The sequence below is a fragment of the Palaemon carinicauda genome, chromosome 1, assembly GCF_036898095.1.
Source record: "Palaemon carinicauda isolate YSFRI2023 chromosome 1, ASM3689809v2, whole genome shotgun sequence".
Lineage (NCBI taxonomy): Eukaryota > Metazoa > Arthropoda > Malacostraca > Decapoda > Palaemonidae > Palaemon > Palaemon carinicauda.
The window spans coordinates 330,971,913-330,995,010 of NC_090725.1; the positions used below are offsets into that span (position 1 = coordinate 330,971,913).

General features: G+C 45.0%; 1 protein-coding gene across 1 annotated transcript in view; it reads right to left on the reverse strand.

The window, feature by feature from the left end:
• Nucleotides 1-23,098, reverse strand: part of LOC137640990 (golgin subfamily A member 6-like protein 24) — a 31,641-nt gene that overhangs the window by 1,573 nt on the left and 6,970 nt on the right. Inside the window, exons 6-12 of the mRNA XM_068373446.1 lie at nt 16,880-16,954; nt 16,409-16,485; nt 13,871-13,985; nt 12,636-12,696; nt 11,449-11,516; nt 10,968-11,087; nt 3,559-3,666 (exon numbers count right to left, since the gene is read on the reverse strand). Of these exons, the coding sequence (XP_068229547.1) occupies nt 3,559-3,666; nt 10,968-11,087; nt 11,449-11,516; nt 12,636-12,696; nt 13,871-13,985; nt 16,409-16,485; nt 16,880-16,954 (624 nt within the window). The remainder of the gene's footprint in view (nt 1-3,558; nt 3,667-10,967; nt 11,088-11,448; nt 11,517-12,635; nt 12,697-13,870; nt 13,986-16,408; nt 16,486-16,879; nt 16,955-23,098) is intronic.

The following is a 23,098-nucleotide window of genomic DNA, read 5'->3' on the forward strand; positions in this document are numbered from 1 at the left end:
AAGTCTGACTTCTTCTCTCTGCTGCTTTTGGTACTGCTGCTGCTGCTCCTTGTCCTTTTCCTCCTACCAATGTTGCTGCTGGTCCTCCTTCTTCTTCTTCTTCTTCTGCTGCTGCTGCTGCTGCTGCTGCTGAGAAGAAGTCAGACTTATTCTTTCTGCATTTGTCCACCTGATGAAGAAACAGTACAAGTGAATCTTCATCAGGTAACAAAGCATGCTAGACCAAGTCAGACTTCTTCTCTCTGCAGCTTTTGTTACTGCTGCTGCTGCTCCTTGTCCTTTTCCTTCTACAAATGTTGCTGCTGGTCCTCCTCCTTCTTCTTCTTCTTCTTCTTCTTCTTCTTCTTCTTCTTCTTCTTCTTCTTCTGCTGCTGCTGCTGCTGCTGCTGCTGAGAAGAAGTCAGACTTATTCTTTCTGCATTTTTCCACCTGATGAAGAAACAGGACAAGTGAATCTTCATCAGGCAACAAAGCATGCTAGACCAAGTCAGACTTCTTCTCTCTGCTGCTTTTGTTACTGCTGCTGCTGCTCCTAGTCCTTTTCCTCCTACCAATGTTGCTGCTGGTCTACCTTCTTCTTCTTTTTCTTCTGCTGCTGCTGCTGCTGCTGCTGCTGAGAAGAAGTCAGACTTATTCTTTCTGCATTTTTCCACCTGATGAAGAAACAGGACAAGTGAATCTTCATCAGGCAACAAAGCATGCTAGACCAAGTCAGACTTCTTCTCTCTGCTGCTTTGGTTACTGCTGCTGCTGCTCCTTGTCCTTTTCCTTCTACCAATTTTGCTGCTGTTCCTCCTACTTCTTCTTCTTATTCTTTTTCTTCTTCTTCTGCTGATGCTGCTGAGAAGTCAGACTTGTTCTTTCTGCATTTGTCCACCTGATGAAGAAACAGTACAAGTGAATCTTCATCAGGTAACAAAGCATGCTAGACCAAGTCAGACTTCTTCTCTCTGCTGCTTTTGTTACTGCTGCTGCTGCTCCTTGTCCTTTTCCTCCTACCAATGTTGCTGCTGGTCCTTCTTCTTCTTCTTCTTCTTCTGCTGCTGCTGCTGCTGAGAAGAAATCAGACTTATTCTTTCTGCATTTGTCCACCTGATGAAGAAACAGTACAAGTGAATCTTCATCAGGTAACAAAGCATGCTAGACAGAGGCTGACTTCTTCTCTCTGCTGCTTTTGTTATTGCTGCTGCTGCTCCTTGTCCTTTTCCTCCTACCAATGTTGCTGCTGGTCCTCTTTCTTCTTCTTCTCCTTCTTCTTCTTCTTCTTCTTCTGCTGCTGCTGCTGCTGCTGCTACAGCTGAGAAGATGTCAGACTTATTCTTTCTGCATTTGTCCACCTGATGAAGAAACAGTACAGGTGATTCTTCATCAGGTAACAAAGCATGCTAGACCAAGTCAGACTTCTTCTTTCTGCTGCTTTTGTTACTGCTGCTGCTGCTCCCTGTCCTTTTCCTTCTACCAATGTTGCTGCTGGTCCTCTTTCTTCTTCTTCTTATTTCTCTTCTTCTTCTTCTTCTTCTGCTGCTGCTGCTGCTGCTGAGAAGAAGTCAGACTTGTTCTTTCTGCATTTGTCCACCTGATGAAGAAACAGTACAAGTGAATCTTGATCAGGTAACAAAGCATGCTAGACCAAGTCAGACTTCTTCTCTCTGCTGCTTTTGTTACTGCTGCTGCTGCTTCTTGTCCTTTTCCTCCTACCAATGTTGCTGCTGGTCCGCCTTTTTTTTCTTCTTCTGCTGCTGCTGCTGCTGCTGGTGCTGCTGAGAAGAAGTCAGACTTGTTCTTTCTGCATTTGTCCACCTGATGAAGAAACAGTACAAGTGAATCTTCATCAGGTAACAAAGCATGCTAGACCAAGTCAGACTTCTTCTCTCTGCTGCTTTTGTTACTGCTGCTGCTGCTCCTTGTCCTTTTCCTCCTACCAATGTTGCTGCTGGTCCGCCTTCTTCTTCTTCTTCTGCTGCTGCTGCTGCTACTGCTGCTGCTGAGAAGAGGTCAGACTTGTTCTTTCTGCATTTGTCCACCTGATGAAGAAACAGTACAAGTGAATCTTCATCAAGTAACAAAGCATGCTAGACCAAGTCAGACCTCTTCTTTCTGCTGCTTTATTTACTGCTGCTGCTACTCCTTGTCCTTTTCCTCCTACTAATGTTGCTGCTGGTCCTCTTTTTTCTTCTTCTTATTCTTCTTCTTCTTCTTCTTCTGCTACTGCTGCTGCTGCTGAAAAGAAGTCAGACTTGTTCTTTCTGCATTTTTCCACCTGATGAAGAAACAGTACAAGTGAATCTTCATCAGGTAACAAAGCATGCTAGACCAAGTCTGACTTCTTCTCTCTGCTGCTTTTGTTAATGCTGCTGCTGCTACTTGTCCTTTTCCTCCTACAAATGTTGCTGCTGGTCTTCTTCTTCCTCTTTTTCTTCTTCTTCTTCTTCTTCTTCTTCTTCGTCTTCTGCTGCTGCTGCTGCTGCTGCTGCTGCTGCTGCTGAGAAGAAGTCAGACTTATTCTTTCTGCATTTTTCCACCTGATGAAGAAACAGTACAAGTGAATCTTCATCAGGTAACAAAGCATGCTAGACCAAGTCAGACTTCTTCTCTCTGCTGCTTTTGTTACTGCTGCCTCTGCTCCTTGTCCTTTTCCTCCTACCAATGTTGCTGTTGGTCCTCCTTCTTCTTCTTCTTCTTCTTCTTCTTCTTCTGCTGCTGCTGCTGCTGCTGCTGCTGCTGAGAAGAAGTCAGACTTATTCCTTCTGCATTTTTCTACCTGATGAAGAAACAGTACAAGTGAATCTACATCAGGTAACAAAGCATGCTAGACCAAGTCAGACTTCTTCTCTTTGCTGCTTTTGTTACTGCTGCTGCTGCTCCTTGTCCTTTTCCTCCTACTAATTTTGCTGCTGTTCCTCTTACTTCTTCTTATTATTTTTTTTCTTCTTCTTCTGCTGCTGCTGCTGAGAAGAAGTCAGACTTGTTCTTTCTGCATTTGTCTACCTGATGAAGAAACAGTACAGGTGAATCTTCATCAGGTAACAAAGCATGCTAGACCAAATCAGACTTCTTCTCTCTGCTGCTTTTGTTACTGCTGCTGCTGCTCCTTGTCCTTTTCCTCCTACCAATGTTGCTGCTGGTCTACCTTCTTCTTCTTTTTCTGCTGCTGCTGCTGCTGCTGCTGCTGCTGAGAAGAAGTCAGACTTATTCTTTCTGCATTTGTCCACCTGATGAAGAAACAGTACAAGTGAATCTTCATCAGGTAACAAAGCATGCTAGACCCAGTCAGACTTCTTCTCTCTGCTGCTTTTGTTACTGCTGCTGCTGCTCCTTGTCCTTTTCCTCCTGCCAATGTTGCTGCTGGTCTACCTTCTTCTTCTGCTGCTGCTGCTGCTGCTGCTGCTGCTGCTGCTGAGAAGAAGTCAGACATATTCTTTCTGCATTTGTCCACCTGATGAAGAAACAGTACAAGTGAATCTTCATCAGGTAACAAAGCATGCTAGACCAAGTCAGACTTCTTCTCTCTGCTGCTTTTGTTACTACTGCTGCTGCTCCTTGTCCTTTCCCTCCTACCAATGTAGCTGCTGGTCCTCCTTCTTCTTCTTCTTCTTCTTCTTCTTCTGCTGCTGCTGCTGCTACAGCTGAGAAGATGTCAGACTTATTCTTTCTGCATTTGTCCACCTGATGAAGAAACAGTACAAGTGAATCTTCATCACGTAACAAAGCATGCTAGACCAAGTCAGACTTCTTCTCTCTGCTGCTTTCGTTAATACTGCTGCTGCTCCTTGTCCTTTTCCTCCTACCAATGTTGCTGCTGGTCCTCTTTCTTCTTCTTCTTCTTCTTCTTCTTCTTCTTCTGCTGCTGCTGCTGCTGCTGCTGCTGCTGAGAAGATGTCACACTTATTCTTTGTGCATTTGTCCACCTGATGAAGAAACAGTAGAGGTGAATCTTCATCAGGTAACAAAGCATGCTAGACCAAGTCAGACTTCTTCCCTCTGCTGCTTTTGTTACTGCTGCTGCTGCTCCTTGTCCTTTTCCTTCTAACAATGTTGCTGCTGGTCTTCCTCCTTCTTCTTCTTCTTCTTCTTCCGCTGCTGCTGCTGAGAAGAAGTCAGACTTATTCTTTCTGCATTTGTCCACCTGATAAAGAAACAGTACAGGTGAATCTTCATCAGGTAACAAAGCATGCTAGACCAAGTCAGACTTCTTTTCCCTGCTGCTTTTGTTACAGCTGCTGCTGCTCCTTGTCCTTTTCCTCCTACCAATGGTGGTGCTGGTCATCCTTCTTCTTCTTATTCTTCTTCTGCTGCTGCTGCTGCTGCTACTGCTGAGAAGAAGTCAGACTTATTCTTTCTGCATGTGTCCACCTGATGAAGAAATAGTACAGGTGAATCTTCATCAGGTAACGAAGCTTGCTAGACCAAGTCAGACTTCTTCTCATTGCTGCTTTTGTTACTGGTGCTGCTGCTCCTTGTCTTCTTCCTCCTACCAATGTTGCTGCTGGTCCTCCTCCTTCTTCTTCTTCTTCTTTTGCTGCTGCTGCTGCTGAGAAGAAGTCAGACTTATTCTTTCTGCATTTTTCCACCTGATGAAGAAACAGTACAAGTGAATCTTCATCAGGTAACAAAGCATGCTAGACCAAGTCTGACTTCTTTTCTCTGCTGCTTTTGCTACTGCTGCTGCTGCTCCTTGTCATTTTCCTCCTACCAATGTTGCTGCTGGTCCTCCATCTTCTTCTTCTTCTTCTTCTTCTTCTTCTTCTTCTTCTTCTTTTTCTGCTGCAGCTGCTGCTGCTGCTGCTGCTGAGAAGAAGTCAGACTTATTCTTTCTGCATTTGTCCACCTGATGAAGAAACAGTACAGGTGAATCTTCATCAGGTAACAAAGCATGCTAGACCAAGTCAGACTTCTTCTCTCTGCTGCTTTTGTTACTGCTGCTGCTGCTCCTTGTCCTTTTCCTCCTACCAATGTTGCTGCTGGTCCTCCTCCTCCTTCTTTTTCTTCTTCTTCTTCTTCTTCTTCTTCTGCTGCTACTGCTGCTGCTGCTGAGAAGAAGTCAGACTTATTCTTTTTGCATTTTTCCACCTGATGAAGAAACAGTACAAGTGAATCTTCATCAGGTAACAAATCATGCTAGACCAAGTCAGACTTCTTTCTGCTGCTTTTGTTACTGCTGCTGCTGCTCCTTGTCCTTTTCCTCCTACCAATGTTACTGCTGGTCCTCTTTCTTCTTCTTATTCTTCTTCTTCTTCTTCTTCTTTTGCTGCTGCTGCTGCTGAGAAGAAGTCAGACTTGTTCTTTCTGCATTTGTCCACCTGATGAAGAAACAGTACAAGTGAATCTTCATCAGGTAACAAAGCAAGCTAGACCAAGTCAGACTTCTTCTCTCTGCTGCAGAAACAGTACAAGTGAATCTTCATTAGGTAACAAAGCATGCTAGACCAAGTCTGACTTCTTCTTTCTCCTGCTTGCATTACTGCTGCTGCTGCTCCATGTCCTTTTCCTCCTACCAATGTTGCTGCTGGTCCTCCTTCTTCTTCTTCTTCTTCTTCTTCTTCTTCTTCTTCTTCTTCTGTGCTGCTGTTGCTGCTGCTGCTGCTGAGAAGAAGTCAGACTTATTCTTTCTGCATTTGTCCACCTGATGAAGAAACAGTACAAGTGAATCTTCATCAGGTAACAAAGCATGCTAGACCAAGTCAGACTTCTTCCCTCTGCTGCTTTTGTTACTGCTGCTGCTGCTCCTTGTCTTTTTCCTTCTACAAATGTTGCTGCTGGTCCGCCTTCTTCTTCTTCTTCTTCTTCGTCTTCTTCTTCTTCTGCTGCTGCTGCTGCTGCTGCTGCTGAGAAGTAGTCAGACTTGTTCTTTCTGCATTTGTCCACCTGATGAAGAAACAGTACAGGTGAATTTTCATCAGGTAACAATGCATGCTAGACCAAGTCAGACTTCTTCTCTCTGCTGCTGTTGTTACTGCTGCTGCTGCTCCTTGTCCTTTTCCTCGTACCAATCTTGCTGCTGGTCCTCCTTCTTCTTCTTCTTCTTCTTCTTCTGCTGCTGCTGCTGCTGGTGCTGCTGCTGCTAAGAAGAAGTCAGACTTGTTCTTTCTGCATTTGTCCACCTAATGAAGAAACAGTACAAGTGAATCTTCATCAGGTAACAAAGCATGCTAGACCAAGTCAGACTTCTTCTCTCCGCTGCTTTCGTTACTGCGGCTGCTGCTCCTTGTCCTTTTCCTCCTACCAATGTTGCTGCTGGTCCTCCTCCTTCTTCTTCTTCTTCTTCTTCTGCTGCTGCTGCTGCTGCTGCTGCTGCTGAGAAGAAGTCAGACTTGTTCTTTCTGCATTTGTCCACCTGATGAAGAAACAGTACAAGTGAATCTTCATCAGGTAACAAAGCATGCTAGACCAAGTCAGACTTCTTCTCTCTGATGCTTTTGCTACTGCTGCTGCTGCTCCTTGTCCTTTTCCTCCTACCAAGGTTGCTGCTGGTCCGCCTTCTTCTTCTTTTTCTGCTGCTGCTGCTGCTACTGCTGCTGCTGAGAAATAGTCAGACTTGTTTTTTCTGCATTTGTCCACCTGATGAAGAAACAGTACAAGTGAATCTTCATCAGGTAACAAAGCATGCTAGACCAAGTCAGACTTCTTCTCTCTGCTGCTTTTGTTACTGCTGCTGCTGCTCCTTGTCCTTTTCCTCCTACCACTGTTGCTGCTGGTCCTCTTTCTTCTTCTTCTTATTCTTCTTCTTCTTCTTCTTCTTCTGCTGCTGCTGCTGCTGCTGAAAAGAAGTCAGACTTGTTCTTTCTGCATTTGTCCACCTGATGAAGAAACAGTACAGGTGAATCTTCATCAGGTAACAAAGCATGCTAGACCAAGTCAGACTTCTTCTTTCTCCTGCTTTCGTTACTGCTGCTGCTGCTCCTTGTCCTTTTCCTCCTACCAATGTTGCTGCTGGTCTCCTTTTTCTTCTTCTTCTTCTTCTTCTTCTTCTTCTTCTTCTTCTTCTTCTTCTGCTGCTGCTGCTGCTGCTGCTGCTGAGAAGAAGTTGGACTTGTTCTTTCTGCATTTGTCCACCTGATGAAGAAACAGTACAAGTGAATCTTCATCAGGTAACAAAGCATGCTAGACCAAGTCAGACTTCTTCTCTCTGCTGCTTTCGTTACTGCTGCTGCTGCTCCTTGTCCTTTTCCTCCTACCAATGTTGCTGCTTGTCCTCCTCCTTCTTCTTCTACATCTTCTTCTTCTTCTGCTGCTGCTGCTGCTGCTGCTGCTGAGAAGAAGTCAGACTTGTTCTTTCTGCATTTGTCCACCTGATGAAGAAACAGTACAAGTGAATCTTCATCAGGTAACAAAGCATGCTAGACCAAGTCAGACTTCTTCTCTCTGCTGATTTTGTTACTGCTGTCGCTGCTCCTTGTCCTTTTCCTCCTACCAATGTTGCTGCTGGTCTACCTTCTTCTTCTTTTTCTGCTGCTGCTGCTGCTGCTGCTGAGAAGAAGTCAGACTTATTCTTTCTGCATTTGTCCACCTGATGAAGAAACAGTACAAGTGAATCTTCATCAGGTAACAAAGCATGCTAAACCAAGTCAGACTTCTTCTCTCTGCTGCTTTCGTTACTGCTGCTGCTGCTCCTTGTCCTTTTCCTTCTACAAATGTTGCTGCTGGTCCGCCTTCTTCTTCTTCTTCTTCTTCTTCTTCTTCTTCTTCTTCTTCTTCTGCTGCTGCTGCTGCTTCTGGTGCTGCTGCTGCTGCTGAGAAGTAGTCAGACTGGTTCTTTTTGCATTTGTCCACCTGATGAAGAAACAGTACAGGTGAATCTTCATCAGGTGACAAAGCATGCTAGACCAAGTCAGACTTCTTCTTTCTCCTGCTTTCGTTACTGCTGCTGCTGCTCCTTGTCCTTTTCCTCCTACCAATGTTGCTGCTGGTCTCCTTTTTCTTCTTCTTCTTCATCTTCTTCTTCTTCTTCTTCTTCTTCTTCTTCTTCTGCTGCTGCTGCTGCTGCTGCTGCTGAGAAGAAGTTGGACTTGTTCTTTCTGCATTTGTCCACCTGATGAAGAAACAGTACAAGTGAATCTTCATCAGGTAACAAAGCATGCTAGACCAAGTCAGACTTCTTCTCTCTGCTGCTTTCGTTACTGCTGCTGCTGCTCCTTGTCCTTTTCCTCCTACCAATGTTGCTGCTGGTCTACCTTCTTCTTCTTTTTCTGCTGCTGCTGCTGCTGCTGCTGCTGCTGAGAAGAAGTCAGACTTATTCTTTCTGCATTTGTCCACCTGATGAAGAAACAGTACAAGTGAATCTTCATCAGGTAACAAAGCATGCTAAACACAGTCAGACTTCTTCTCTCTGCTGCTTTCGTTACTGCTGCTGCTGCTCCTTGTCCTTTTCCTTCTACAAATGTTGCTGCTGGTCCTCCTTCTTCTTCTTCTTCTTCTTCTTCTTCTGCTGCTGCTGCTGCTGGTGCTGCTGCTGCTGCTGAGAAGTAGTCAGACTTGTTCTTTCTGCATTTGTCCACCTGATGAAGAAACAGTACAAGTGAATCTTCATCAGGTAACAAAGCATGCTAGACCAAGTCAGACTTCTTCTCTCTGCTGCTTTCGTTACTCCTGCTGCTGCTCCTTGTCCTTTCCCTCCTACCAATGTTGCTGCTGGTCCTCCTTCTTCTTCTTCTTCTTCTTCTTCTTCTGCTGCTGCTGCTGCTGCTGCTGCTGCTGCTGCTGAAAAGAAGTCAGACTTATTCTTTCTGCATTTGTCCACCTGATGAAGAAACAGTACAGGTGAGTCTTCATCAGGTAACAAAGCATGCTAGACCAAGTCAGACTTCTTCTCTCAGCTGCTTTTGTTACTGCTGCTGCTGCTCCTTGTCCTTTACCTCCTACCAACGTTGTTGCTGGTCCTCCTTCTTCTTCTTCTTCTTCTTCTTCTGTTGCTGCTGCTGCTGCTGCTGCTGAGAAGAAGTCAGACTTATTCTTTCTGCATTTGTCCACCTGATGAAGAAACAGTACAGGTGAATCTTCATCAGGTAACAAAGCATGCTAGTCCAAGTCAGACTTCTTCTCTCTGCTGCTTTCGTTACTGCTGCTGCTGCTCCTTGTCCTTTTCCTTCTACAAATGTTGCTGCTGGTCTGCCTTCTTCTTCTTCTTCTTTTTCTTCTTCTGCTGCTGCTGCTGCTGCTGGTGCTGCTGCTGCTGAGAAGTAGTCAGACTTGTTCTTTCTGCATTTGTCCACCTCATGAAGAAACAGTACAAGTGAATCGTCATCAGGTAACAAAGCATGCTAGACCAAGTCAGACTTCTTCTCTCTGCTGCTTTCGTTACTACTGCTGCTGCTCCTTGTCCTTTCCCTCCTACCAATGTTGCTGCTGGTCCTCCTTCTTCTTCTTCTTCTTCTTCTTCTTCTTCTTCTTCAGCTGCTGCTGCTGCTGCTGCTGAGAAGAAGTCAGACTTATTCTTTCTGCATTTGTCCACCTGATGAAGAAACAGTACAGGTGAGTCTTCATCAGGTAACAAAGCATGCTAGACCAAGTCAGACTTCTTCTCTCTGCTGCTTTTGTTACTGCTGCTGCTGCTCCTTGTCCTTTACCTCCTACCAACGTTGTTGCTGGTCCTCCTCCTTCTTCTTCTTCTTCTTCTTCTGTTGCTGCTGCTGCTGCTGCTGCTGAGAAGAAGTCAGACTTATTCTTTTTGCATTTGTCCACCTGATGAAGAAACAGTACAGGTGAATCTTCATCAGGTAACAAAGCATGCTAGTCCAAGTCAGACTTCTTCTCTCTGCTGCTTTTGTTACTGCTGCAGCTGCTCCTTGTCCTTTTCCTCGTACCAATGTTGCTGCTGGTCCTCCTTCTTCTTCTTCTTCTTCTGCTGCTGCTGCTGCTGCTGCTGAGAAGAAGTCAGACTTGTTCTTTCTGCATTTGTCCACCTGATGAAGAAACAGTACAAGTGAATCTTCATCACGTAACAAAGCATGCTAGACCAAGTCTGACTTCTTCTCTCTGCTGCTTTTGTTACTGCTGCTGCTGCTCCTTGTCCTTTTCCTCCTACCACTGTTGCTGCTGGTCCTCTTTCTTCTTCTTCTTGTTCTTCTTCTTCTTCTTCTTCTGCTGCTGCTGCTGCTGCTGAAAAGAAGTCAGACTTGTTCTTTCTGCATTTGTCCACCTGATGAAGAAACAGTACAGGTGAATCTTCATCAGGTAACAAAGCATGCTAGACCAAGTCAGACTTCTCCTTTCTCCTGCTTTCGTTACTGCTGCTGCTGCTCCTTGTCCTTTTCCTCCTACCAATGTTGCTGCTGGTCTCCTTTTTCTTCTTCTTCTTCTTCTTCTTCTTCTTCTTCTTCTTCTGCTGCTGCTGCTGCTGCTGCTGCTGAGAAGAAGTCGGACTTGTTCTTTCTGCATTTGTCCACCTGATGAAGAAACAGTACAAGTGAATCTTCATCAGGTAACAAAGCTTGCTAGACCAAGTCAGACTTGTTCTCTCTGCTGCTTTTCTTACTGCTGCTGCTGCTCCTTGTCTTTTTCCTCGTACCAATGTTGCTGCTGGTCCTCCTCCTTCTTCTTCTTCTTCTTCTTCTTCTTCTGCTGCTGCTGCTGGTGCTGCTGCTGCTGAGAAGAAGTCAGACTTGTTCTTTCTGCATTTGTCCACTTGATGAAGAAACAGTACAAGTGAATCTTCATCAGGTAACAAAGCATGCTAGACCAAGTCAGACTTCTTCTCTCTGCTGCTTTTGTTACTGCTGTCGCTGCTCCTTGTCCTTTTCCTCCTACCAATGTTGCTGCTGGTCTACCTTCTTCTTCTTCTTCTGCTGCTGCTGCTGCTGCTGCTGCTGCTGAGTAGAAGTCAGACTTATTCTTTCTGCATTTGTCCACCTGATAAAGAAACAGTACAAGTGAATCTTCATCAGGTAACAAAGCATGCTAAACCAAGTCAGACTTCTTCTCTCTGCTGCTTTCGTTACTGCTGCTGCTGCTCCTTGTCCTTTTCCTTCTACAAATGTTGCTGCTGGTCCGCCTTCTTCTTCTTCTTCTTCTTCTTCTTCTTCTGCTGCTGCTGCTGCTGGTGCTACTGCTGCTGAGAAGTAGTCAGACTTGTTCTTTCTGCATTTGTCCACCTGATGAAGAAACAGTACAAGTGAATCTTCATCAGGTAACAAAGCATGCTAGACCAAGTCAGACTTCTTCTCTCTGCTGCTTTCTTTACTACTGCTGCTGCTCCTTGTCCTTTCCGTCCTACCAATGTTGCTGCTGGTCCTCCTTCTTCTTCTTCTTCTTCTTCTTCTTCTTCTGCTGCTGCTGCTGCTGATGCTGCTGCTGAGAAGAAGTCAGACTTATTCTTTCTGCATTTGTCCACCTGATGAAGAAACAGTACAGGTGAGTCTTCATCAGGTAACAAAGCATGCTAGACCAAGTCAGACTTCTTCTCTCTGCTGCTTTTGTTACTGCTGCTGCTGCTCCTTGTCCTTTACCTCCTACCAACGTTGTTGCTGGTCCTCCTTTTTCTTCTTCTTCTTCTTCTTCTTCTGTTGCTGCTGCTGCTGCTGCTGCTGAGAAGAAGTCAGACTTATTCTTTCTGCATTTGTCCACCTGATGAAGAAACAGTACAGGTGAATCTTCATCAGGTAACAAAGCATGCTAGTCCAAGTCAGACTTCTTCTCTCTGCGGCTTTCGTTACTGCTGCTGCTGCTCCTTGTCCTTTTCCTCCTACCAATGTTGCTGCTGGTCTCCTTTTTCTTCTTCTTCTTCTTCTTCTTCTGCTGCTGCTGCTGCTGCTGAGAAGAAGTCAGACTGGTTCTTTTTGCATTTGTCCACCTGATGAAGAAACAGTACAGGTGAATCTTCATCAGGTAACAAAGCATGCTAGACCAAGTCAGACTTCTTCTTTCTCCTGCTTTCGTTACTGCTGCTGCTGCTCCTTGTCCTTTTCCTTCTACCAATGTTGCTGCTGGTCTCCTTTTTCTTCTTCTTCTTTTTCTTCTTCTTCTTCTTCTGCTGCTGCTGCTGCTGCTGCTGCTGAGAAGAAGTTAGACTTGTTCTTTCTGCATTTGTCCACCTGATGAAGAAACAGTACAAGTGAATCTTCATCAGGTAACAAAGCATGCTAGACCAAGTCAGACTTCTTCTTTCTCCTGCTTTCGTTACTGCTGCTGCTGCTCCTTGTCCTTTTCCTCCTACCAATGTTGCTGCTGGTCTCCTTTTTCTTCTTCTTCTTCTTCTTCTTCTTCTTCTTCTTCTTCTTCTGCTGCTGCTGCTGCTGCTGCTGCTGCTGAGAAGAAGTTAGACTGGTTCTTTCTGCATTTGTCCACCTGATGAAGAAACAGTACAAGTGAATCTTCATCAGGTAACAAAGCATGCTAGACCAAGTCAGACTTCTTCTCTCTGCTGCTTTTGTTAGTGCTGCTGTTGCTCCTTGTCCTTTACCTCCTACCAACGTTGTTGCTGGTCCTCGTTCTTCTTCTTCTTATTCTTCTTCTGTTGCTGCTGCTGCTGCTGCTGCTGAGAAGAAGTCAGACTTATTCTTTCTGCATTTGTCCACCTGATGAAGAAACAGTACAGGTGAGTCTTCATCAGGTAACAAAGCATGCTAGACCAAGTCAGACTTCTTCTCTCTGCTGCTTTTGTTACTGCTGCTGCTGCTCCTTGTCCTTTACCTCCTACCAACGTTGTTGCTGGTCCTCCTTCTTCTTCTTCTTCTTCTTCTGTTGCTGCTGCTGCTGCTGCTGCTGAGAAGAAGTCAGACTTATTCTTTCTGCATTTGTCCACCTGATGAAGAAACAGTACAGGTGAATCTTCATCAGGTAACAAAGCATGCTCGTCCAAGTCAGACTTCTTCTCTCTGCAGCTTTCGTTACTGCTGCTACTGCTCCTTGTCCTTTTCCTCCTACCAATGTTGCTGCTGGTCCTCCTTCTTCTTCTTTTTCTTCTTATTCTTCTTCTTCATCTTTTTCTTCTTCTTCTTCTTCTGCTGCTGCTGCTGCTGCTGCTGCTGCTGAGAAGAAGTTGGACTTGTTCTTTTTGCATTTGTCCACCTGATGAAGAAACAGTACAAGTGAATCTTCATCAGGTAACAAAGCATGCTAGACCAAGTCAGACTTCTTCTCTCTGCTGCTTTCGTTACTGCTGCTGCTGCTCCTTGTCCTTTTCCTCCTACCAATGTTGCTGCTTGTCCTCTTCCTTCTTCTTCTACTTCTTCTTCTTCTTCTGCTGCTGCTGCTGCTGCTGCTGCTGCTGCTGCTGCTGCTGAGAAGAAGTCAGACTTGTTCTTTCTGCATTTGTCCACCTGATGAAGAAACAGTACAGGTGAATCTTCATCAGGTAACAAAGCATGCTCGTCCAAGTCAGACTTCTTCTCTCTGCAGCTTTCGTTACTGCTGCTGCTGCTCCTTGTCCTTTTCCTCCTACCAATGTTGCTGCTGGTCCTCCTTCTTCTTCTTTTTCTTCTTCTTCTTCTTCTTCTTCTTCTTCTTCTTCTTCTTCTGCTGCTGCTGCTGCTGCTGCTGCTGCTGAGAAGAAGTTGGACTTGTTCTTTCTGCATTTGTCCACCTGATAAAGAAACAGTACAGGTGAATCTTCATCAGGTAACAAAGCATGCTAGACCAAGTCAGACTTCTTCTCTCTGCTGCTTTCGTTACTACTGCTGCTGCTCCTTGTCCTTTCCCTCCTACCAATGTTGCTGCTGGTCCTCCTTCTTCTTCTTCTTCTTCTTCTTCTTCTGCTGCTGCTGCTGCTGCTGCTGCTGCTGCTGAAAAGAAGTCAGACTTATTCTTTCTGCATTTGTCCACCTGATGAAGAAACAGTACAGGTGAGTCTTCATCAGGTAACAAAGCATGCTAGACCAAGTCAGACTTTTTCTCTCTGCTGCTTTTGTTACTGCTGCTGCTGCTCCTTGTCCTTTACCTCCAACCAACGTTGTTGCTGGTCCTCCTTTTTCTTCTTCTTCTTCTTCTTCTGTTGCTGCTGCTGCTGCTGCTGCTGAGAAGAAGTCAGACTTATTCTTTCTGCATTTGTCCACCTGATGAAGAAACAGTACAGGTGAATCTTCATCAGGTAACAAAGCATGCTAGTCCTAGTCACACTTCTTCTCTCTGCGGCTTTCGTTACTGCTGCTGCTGCTCCTTGTTCTTTTCCTCCTACCAATGTTGCTGCTGGTCATCCTTCTTCTTCTTCTTCTTCTTCTTCTTCTTCTGCTGCTGCTGCTGCTGCTGCTGCTGAGAAGAAGTCAGACTTGTTCTTTCTGCATTTGTCCACCTGATGAAGAAACAGTACAAGTGAATCTTCATCAGGTAACAAAGCATGCTAGACCAAGTCAGACTTCTTCTCTCTGCTGCTTTTGTTACTGCTGCTGCTGCTCCTTGTCCTTTTCCTCCTACCAATGTTGCTGCTGGTCATCCTTCTTCTTCTTCTTCTTCTTCTTCTGCTGCTGCTGCTGCTGCTGCTGCTGAGAAGAAGTCAGACTTGTTCTTTCTGCATTTGTCCACCTGATGAAGAAACAGTACAAGTGAATCTTCATCAGGTAACAAAGCATGCTAGACCAAGTCAGACTTCTTTTCTCTGCTGCTTTTGTTACTGCTGCTGCTGCTGCTCCTTGTCCTTTTCCTCCTACCAATGTTGCTGCTGGTCATCCTTCTTCTTCTTCTTCTTCTTCTGCTGCTGCTGCTGCTGCTGCTGCTGAGAAGAAGTCAGACTTGTTCTTTCAGCATTTGTCCACCTGATGAAGAAACAGTACAGGTGAATCTTCATCAGGTAACAAAGCATGCTAGACCAAGTCTGACTTCTTCTCTCTGCTGCTTTCGTTACTGCTGCTGCTGCTCCTTGTCCTTTTCCTCCTACCAATGTTGCTGCTGGTCTACCTTCTTCTTCTTTTTCTGCTTCTGCTGCTGCTGCTGCTGCTGCTGAGAAGAAGTCAGACTTATTCTTTCTGCATTTGTCCACCTGATGAAGAAAAAGTACAGGTGAATCTTCATCAGGTAACAAAGCATGCTAGACCAAGTCAGACTTCTTCTCTCTGCTGCTTTCGTTACTGCTGCTGCTGCTCCTTGTCCTTTTCCTCGTACCAATGTTGCTGCTGGTCCTCCTTCTTCTTCTTCTTCTTCTTTCTTCTTCTTCTGCTGCTGCTGCTTCTGAGAAGAAGTCAGACTGGTTCTTTTTGCATTTGTCCACCTGATGAAGAAACAGTACAAGTGAATCTTCATCAGGTAACAAAGCATACTAGACCAAGTCAGACTTCTTCTCTCTGCTGCTTTTGTTATTGCTGCTGCTGCTCCTTGTCCTTTTCCTCCTACCAATGTTGCTGCTGGTCCTCCTCCTTCTTCTTCTTCTTCTTCTTCTTTTTCCTCTGCTGCTGCTGCTGCTGGTGCTGCTGCTGCTGCTGCTGAGAAGAAGTCAGACTTTTTCTTTCTGCATTTGTCCACCTGATGAAGAAACAGTACAAGTGAATCTTCATCAGGTAACAAAGCATGCTAGACCAAGTCAGACTTCTTCTCTCTGCTGCTTTTGTTACTGCTGCTGCTGCTCCTTGTCCTTTTCCTCCTACCAATGTTGCTGCTGGTCTTCCTTCTTCTTCTTCTTTTTCTGCTGCTGTTGCTGCTGAGAAGAAGTCAGACTTGTTTTTTCTGCATTTGTCCACCTGATGAAGAAACAGTACAAGTGAATCTTCATCAGGTAACAAAGCATGCTAGACCAAGTCAGACTTCTTCTCTCTGCTGCTTTTGTTACTGCTGCTGCTGCTCCTTGTCCTTTTCCTCCTACCAATGTTGCTGCTGGTCCTCCTTCTTCTTCTTCTTCTTCTTCTTCTTCTGCTGCTGCTGCTGCTGCTGCTACTGCTGCTGAGAAGAAGTCAGACTTGTTCTTTCTGCATTTGTCCACCTGATGAAGAAACAGTACAGGTGAATCTTCATCCGGTAACAAAGCATGCTAGACCAAGTCTGACTTCTTCTCTCTGCTGCTTTCGTTACTGCTGCTGCTGCTCCTTGTCCTTTTCCTCCTACCAATGTTGCTGCTGGTCCTTCTTCTTCTTCTTCTTCTGCTGCTGCTGCTGCTGCTGCTGAGAAGAAGTCAGACTTATTCTTTCTGCATTTGTCCACCTGATGAAGAAACAGTACAAGTGAATCTTCATCAGGTAACAAAGCGTACTAGACCAAGTCAGACTTCTTCTCTCTGCTGCTTTTGTTAATGCTGCAGCTCCTTGTCCTTTTCCTCCTACCAATGTTGGTGCTGGTCCTCCTTCTTCTTCTTCTTCTTCTTCTTCTTCTTTTGCTGCTGCTGCTGCTACTGCTGAGAAGAAGTCAGACTTGTTCTTTCTGCATTTGTCCACCTGATGAAGAAACAGTACAAGTGAATCTTCATCAGGTAACAAAGCATGCTAGACCATGTCAGACTTCTTCTCTCTGCTGCTTTTGTTACTGCTGCTGCTGCTCCTTGTCCCTTTCCTCCTACCAATCTTGCTGCTGGTCTTCTTTCTTCTTCTTCTTCTTCTTCTTTCTCTTCTTCTTCTTTTTCTGCTGCTGCTGCTGCTGAGAAGAAGTCAGACTTGTTTTTTCTGCATTTGTCCACCTGATGAAGAAACAGTACAAGTGAATCTTCATCAGGTAACAAAGCATGCTAGACCATGTCAGACTTCTTCTCTCTGCTGCTTTTGTTACTGCTGCTGCTGCTCCTTGTCCTTTCCCTCCTACCAATGTTGCTGCTGGTCCTCCTTCTTCTTCTTCTTCTTCTTCTTCTTCTGCTGCTGCTGCTGCTGCTGCTGCTGCTGCTGAAAAGAAGTCAGACTTATTCTTTCTGCATTTGTCCACCTGATGAAGTAACAGTACAGGTGAGTCTTCATCAGGTAACAAAGCATGCTAGACCAAGTCAGACTTCTTCTCTCTGCTGCTTTTGTTACTGCTGCTGCTGCTCCTTGTCCTTTACCTCCAACCAACGTTGTTGCTGGTCCTCCTTTTTCTTCTTCTTCTTCTTCTTCTGTTGCTGCTGCTGCTGCTGCTGCTGAGAAGAAGTCAGACTTATTCTTTCTGCATTTGTCCACCTGATGAAGAAACAGTACAGGTGAATCTTCATCAGGTAACAAAGCATGCTAGTCCTAGTCAGACTTCTTCTCTCTGCGGCTTTCGTTACTGCTGCTGCTGCTCCTTGTCCTTTTCCTCCTACCAATGTTGCTGCTGGTCATCCTTCTTCTTCTTCTTCTTCTTCTTCTTCTTCTGCTGCTGCTGCTGCTGCTGCTGCTGAGAAGAAGTCAGACTTGTTCTTTCTGCATTTGTCCACCTGATGAAGAAACAGTACAAGTGAATCTTCATCAGGTAACAAAGCATGCTAGACCAAGTCAGACTTCTTCTCTCTGCTGCTTTTGTTACTGCTGCTGCTGCTCCTTGTCCTTTTCCTCCTACCAATGTTGCTGCTGGTCATCCTTCTTCTTCTTCTTCTTCTTCTTCTTCTTCTTCTTCTTCTGCTGCTGCTGCTGCTGCTGCTGAGAAGAAGTCAGACTTGTTCTTTCTGCATTTGTCCACCTGATGAAGAAACAGTACAAGTGAATCTTCATCAGGTAACAAAGCATGCTAGACCAAGTCAGACTTCTTCTCTCTGCTGCTTTTGTTACTGCTGCTGCTGCTCCTTGTCCTTTTCCTCCTACCAATGTTGCTGCTGGTCATCCTTCTTCTTCTTCTTCTTCTTCTGCTGCTGCTGCTGCTGCTGCTGCTGAGAAGAAGTCAGACTTGTTCTTTCAGCATTTGTCCACCTGATGAAGAAACAGTACAGGTGAATCTTCATCAGGTAACAAAGCATGCTAGACCAAGTCTGACTTCTTCTCTCTGCTGCTTTCGTTACTGCTGCTGCTGCTCCTTGTCCTTTTCCTCCTACCAATGTTGCTGCTGGTCTACCTTCTTCTTCTTTTTCTGCTTCTGCTGCTGCTGCTGCTGCTGCTGAGAAAAAGTCAGACTTATTCTTTCTGCATTTGTCCACCTGATGAAGAAAAAGTACAGGTGAATCTTCATCAGGTAACAAAGCATGCTAGACCAAGTCAGACTTCTTCTCTCTGCTGCTTTCGTTACTGCTGCTGCTGCTCCTTGTCCTTTTCCTCGTACCAATGTTGCTGCTGGTCCTCCTTCTTCTTCTTCTTCTTCTTTCTTCTTCTTCTGCTGCTGCTGCTTCTGAGAAGAAGTCAGACTGGTTCTTTTTGCATTTGTCCACCTGATGAAGAAACAGTACAAGTGAATCTTCATCAGGTAACAAAGCATACTAGACCAAGTCAGACTTCTTCTCTCTGCTGCTTTTGTTATTGCTGCTGCTGCTCCTTGTCCTTTTCCTCCTACCAATGTTGCTGCTGGTCCTCCTCCTTCTTCTTCTTCTTCTTCTTCTTCTTCTTTTGCTGCTGCTGCTGCTGCTGCTGCTGCTGCTGCTGCTGAGAAGAAGTCAGACTTTTTCTTTCTGCATTTGTCCACCTGATGAAGAAACAGTACAAGTGAATCTTCATCAGGTAACAAAGCATGCTAGACCAAGTCAGACTTCTTCTCTCTGCTGCTTTTGTTACTGCTGCTGCTGCTCCTTGTCCTTTTCCTCCTACCAATGTTGCTGCTGGTCTTCCTTCTTCTTCTTCTTTTTCTGCTGCTGTTGCTGCTGAGAAGAAGTCAGACTTGTTTTTTCTGCATTTGTCCACCTGATGAAGAAACAGTACAAGTGAATCTTCATCAGGTAACAAAGCATGCTAGACCAAGTCAGACTTCTTCTCTCTGCTGCTTTTGTTACTGCTGCTGCTGCTCCTTGTCCTTTTCCTCCTACCAATGTTGCTGCTGGTCCTCCTTCTTCTTCTTCTTCTTCTTCTTCTTCTGCTGCTGCTGCTGCTGCTGCTACTGCTGCTGAGAAGAAGTCAGACTTGTTCTTTCTGCATTTGTCCACCTGATGAAGAAACAGTACAAGTGAATCTTCATCCGGTAACAAAGCATGCTAGACCAAGTCTGACTTCTTCTCTCTGCTGCTTTCGTTACTGCTGCTGCTGCTCCTTGTCCTTTTCCTCCTACCAATGTTGCTGCTGGTCCTTCTTCTTCTTCTTCTTCTGCTGCTGCTGCTGCTGCTGCTGAGAAGAAGTCAGACTTATTCTTTCTGCATTTGTCCACCTGATGAAGAAACAGTACAAGTGAATCTTCATCAGGTAACAAAGCGTACTAGACCAAGTCAGACTTCTTCTCTCTGCTGCTTTTGTTAATGCTGCTGCTCCTTGTCCTTTTCCTCCTACCAATGTTGCTGCTGGTCCTCCTCCTTCTTCTTCTTCTTCTTCTTCTTCTTCTTTTGCTGCTGCTGCTGCTGCTGCTGAGAAGAAGTCAGACTTGTTCTTTCTGCATTTGTCCACCTGATGAAGAAACAGTACAAGTGAATCTTCATCAGGTAGCAAAGCATGCTAGACCATGTCAGACTTCTTCTCTCTGCTGCTTTTGTTACTGCTGCTGCTGCTCCTTGTCCCTTTCCTCCTACCAATCTTGCTGCTGGTCTTCTTTCTTCTTCTTCTTCTTCTTCTTCTTCTTTCTCTTCTTCTTCTTTTTCTGCTGCTGCTGCTGCTGAGAAGAAGTCAGACTTGTTTTTTCTGCATTTGTCCACCTGATGAAGAAACAGTACAAGTGAATCTTCATCAGGTAACAAAGCATGCTAGACCATGTCAGACTTCTTCTCTCTGCTGCTTTTGTTACTGCTGCTGCTGCTCCTTGTTCTTTTCCTCCTACCAATGTTGCTGATGGTCCTCCTCCTTCTTCTTCTTCTTCTTCTTCTTCTTCTTCTTTTTCTGCTTCTGCTGCTGCTGCATAGAAGTAGTCAGACTTATTCTTTCTGAATGTCCACCTGATGAAGAAACAGTACAGGTGAATTTTCATCAGGTAACAAAGCATGCTAGACCAAGTCAGACTTCGACTTTCTCCTGCTTGCGTTACTGCTACTGCTGCTCCTTGTCCTTTTCCTCCTACCAATGTTGCCTCATGTCCTCCTTCTTTTTCTTTTTCTTCTTCTTCTTCTTCTTTTTCTTCTTCTTCTTCTTCTTCTTTTTTTTCTGATGCTGCTGTTGCTGCTGCTGCTGCTGAGAAGAAATCAGACTTATTCTTCCTGCATTTGTCCACCTGATGAAGAAAACAGTACAGGTGAATCTTCATCAGGTAACAAAGCATGCTAGACCAAGTCAGACTTCTTCTCTCTGCTGCTTTTGTTACTGTTGCTGCTGCTCCTTGTCCTTTTCCTTCTACAAATGTTGCTGCTGGTCCGCCTTCTTCTTCTTCTTCTTCTTCTTCTTCTTCTTTTGCTGCTGCTGCTGCTGCTGCTGCTGCTAAGAAGTAGTCAGACTTGTTCTTTCTGCATTTGTCCACCTGATGAAGAAACAGTACAGGTGAATCTTCATCAGGTAACAATGCATGCTAGACCAAGTCAGACTTCTTCTCTCTGCTGCTTTTGTTACTGCTGCTTCTGCTCCTTGTCCTTTTCCTCCTACCAATGTTGCTGCTGGTCCTCCTACTTCTTTTTCTTATTCTTCTTCTTCTTCTTCTTCTGCTGCTGCTAAGAAGTAGTCAGACTTGTTCTTTCTGCATTTGTCCACCTGATGAAGAAACAGTACAGGTGAATCTTCATCAGGTAACAAAGCATGCTAGACCAAGTCAGACTTCTTCTCTCGGCTGCTTTTGTTACTGCTGCTGCTGCTCCTTGTCCTTTTCCTCCTACCAATGTTGCTGCTGGTTCTCCTTCTTCTTTTTCTTCTTCTTCTTCTTCTTCTTCTTTTTTTCTTCTCCTTCTTCTTCTTCTGCTGCTGCTGCTGCTGCTGCTGAGAAGAAGTCAGACTTGTTCTTTCTGCATTTGTCCACCTGATGAAGAAACAGTACAAGTGAATCTTCATCAGGTAACAAAGCTTGCTAGACCAAGTCTGACTTCTCTCTGCTGCTTTTGTTACTGCTACTGCTGCTCCTTGTTCTTTTCCTCCTACCAATGTTGGTGATGGTCCTCCTCCTTCTTCTTCTTCTTCTTCTTCTTCTTTTTCTGCTGCTGCTGCTGCTGCATAGAAGAAGTCAGACTTATTCTTTCTGAATGTCCACCTGATGAAGAAACAGTACAGGTGAATCTTCATCAGGTAACAAAGCATGCTAGACCAAGTCAGACTTCTTCTTTCTCCTGCTTTCGTTACTGCTGCTGCTGCTCCTTGTCCTTTTCCTCCTACCAATGTTGCTGCTGGTCTACCTTCTTCTTCTTTTTCTGCTGCTGCTGCTGCTGCTGCTGCTGCTGAGAAGAAGTCAGACTTATTCTTTCTGCATTTGTCCACCTGATGAAGAAACAGTACAAGTGAATCTTCATCAGGTAACAAAGCATGCTAAACCAAGTCAGACTTCTTCTCTCTGCTGCTTTCGTTACTGCTGCTGCTGCTCCTTGTCCTTTTCCTTCTACAAATGTTGCTGCTGGTCCGCCTTCTTCTTCTTCTTCTTCTTCTGCTGCTGTTGCTGCTGGTGCTGCTGCTGCTGCTGAGAAGTAGTCAGACTTGTTCTTTCTGCATTTGTCCACCTGATGAAGAAACAGTACAAGTGAATCTTCATCAGGTAACAAAGCATTCTAGACCAAGTCAGACTTCTTCTCTCTGCTGCTTTCGTTACTACTGCTGCTGCTCCTTGTCCTTTCCCTCCTACCAATGTTGCTGCTGGTCCTCCTTCTTCTTCTTCTTCTTCTTCTTCTTCTGAAGCTGCTGCTGCTGCTGCTGAAAAGAAGTCAGACTTATTCTTTCTGCATTTGTCCACCTGATGAAGAAACAGTACAGGTGAGTCTTCATCAGGTAACAAAGCATGCTAGACCAAGTCAGACTTCTTCTCTCTGCTGCTTTTGTTACTGCTGCTGCTGCTCCTTGTCCTTTACCTCCTACCAACGTTGTTGCTGGTTCTCCTTCTTCTTCTTCTTCTTCTTCTGTTGCTGCTGCTGAGAAGGAGTCAGACTTATTCTTTCTGCATTTGTCCACCTGATGAAGAAACAGTACAGGTGAATCTTCATCAGGTAACAAAGCATGCTAGTCCAAGTCAGACTTCTTCTCTCTGCTGCTTTCGTTACTACTGCTGCTGCTCCTTGTCCTTTTCCTCCTACCAATGTTACTGCTGGTCCTCCTTCTTCTTCTTCTTCTTCTTCTTCTTCTTCTGCTGCTGCTGCTGCTGAGAAGAAGTCAGACTTATTCTTTCTGCATTTGTCCACCTGATGAAGAAACAGTACAGGTGAATCTTCATCAGGTAACAAAGCATGCTAGTCCAAGTCAGACTTCTTCTCTCTGCGGCTTTCGTTACTGCTGCTGCTGCTCCTTGTCCTTTTCCTCCTACCAATGTTACTGCTGGTCCTCCTTCTTCTTCTTCTTCTTCTTCTTCTTCTGCTACTGCTGCTGCTGAGAAGAAGTCAGACTTATTCTTTTTGCATTTGTCCACCTGATGAAGAAACGGTACAAGTGAATCTTCATCAGGTAACAAAGCATACTAGACCAAGTCAGACTTCTTCTCTCTGCTGCTTTCGTTACTACTGCTGCTGCTCCTTGTCCTTTTCCTCCTACCAATGTTACTGCTGGTCCTCCTTCTTCTTCTTCTTCTTCTTCTTCTTCTTCTTCTGCTGCTGCTGCTGCTGAGAAGAAGTCAGACTTATTCTTTCTGCATTTGTCCACCTGATGAAGAAACAGTACAGATGAATCTTCATCAGGTAACAAAGCATGCTAGTCCAAGTCAGACTTCTTCTCTCTGCTGCTTTTGTTATTGCTGCTGCTGCTCCTTGTCCTTTTCCTCCTACCAATGTTGCTGCTGGTCCTCCTCCTTCTTCTTCTTCTTCTTCTTCTTCTTCTTCTGCTGCTGCTGCTGCTGCTGCTGCTGAGAAGTCAAACTTTCTTTCTGCATTTGTCCACCTGATGAAGAAACAGTACAAGTGAATCTTCATTAGGTAACAAAGCATGCTAGACCAAGTCAGACTTCTTCTCTCTGCTGCTTTTGTTACTGCTGCTGCTGCTCCTTGTTCTTTTCCTCCTACCAATGTTGCTGCTGGTCCTCCTTCTTCTTCTTCTTTTTCTGCTGCTGTTGCTGCTGAGAAGAAGTCAGACTTGTTCTTTCTGCATTTGTCCACCTGATGAAGAAACAGTACAAGTGAATCTTCATCAGGTAACAA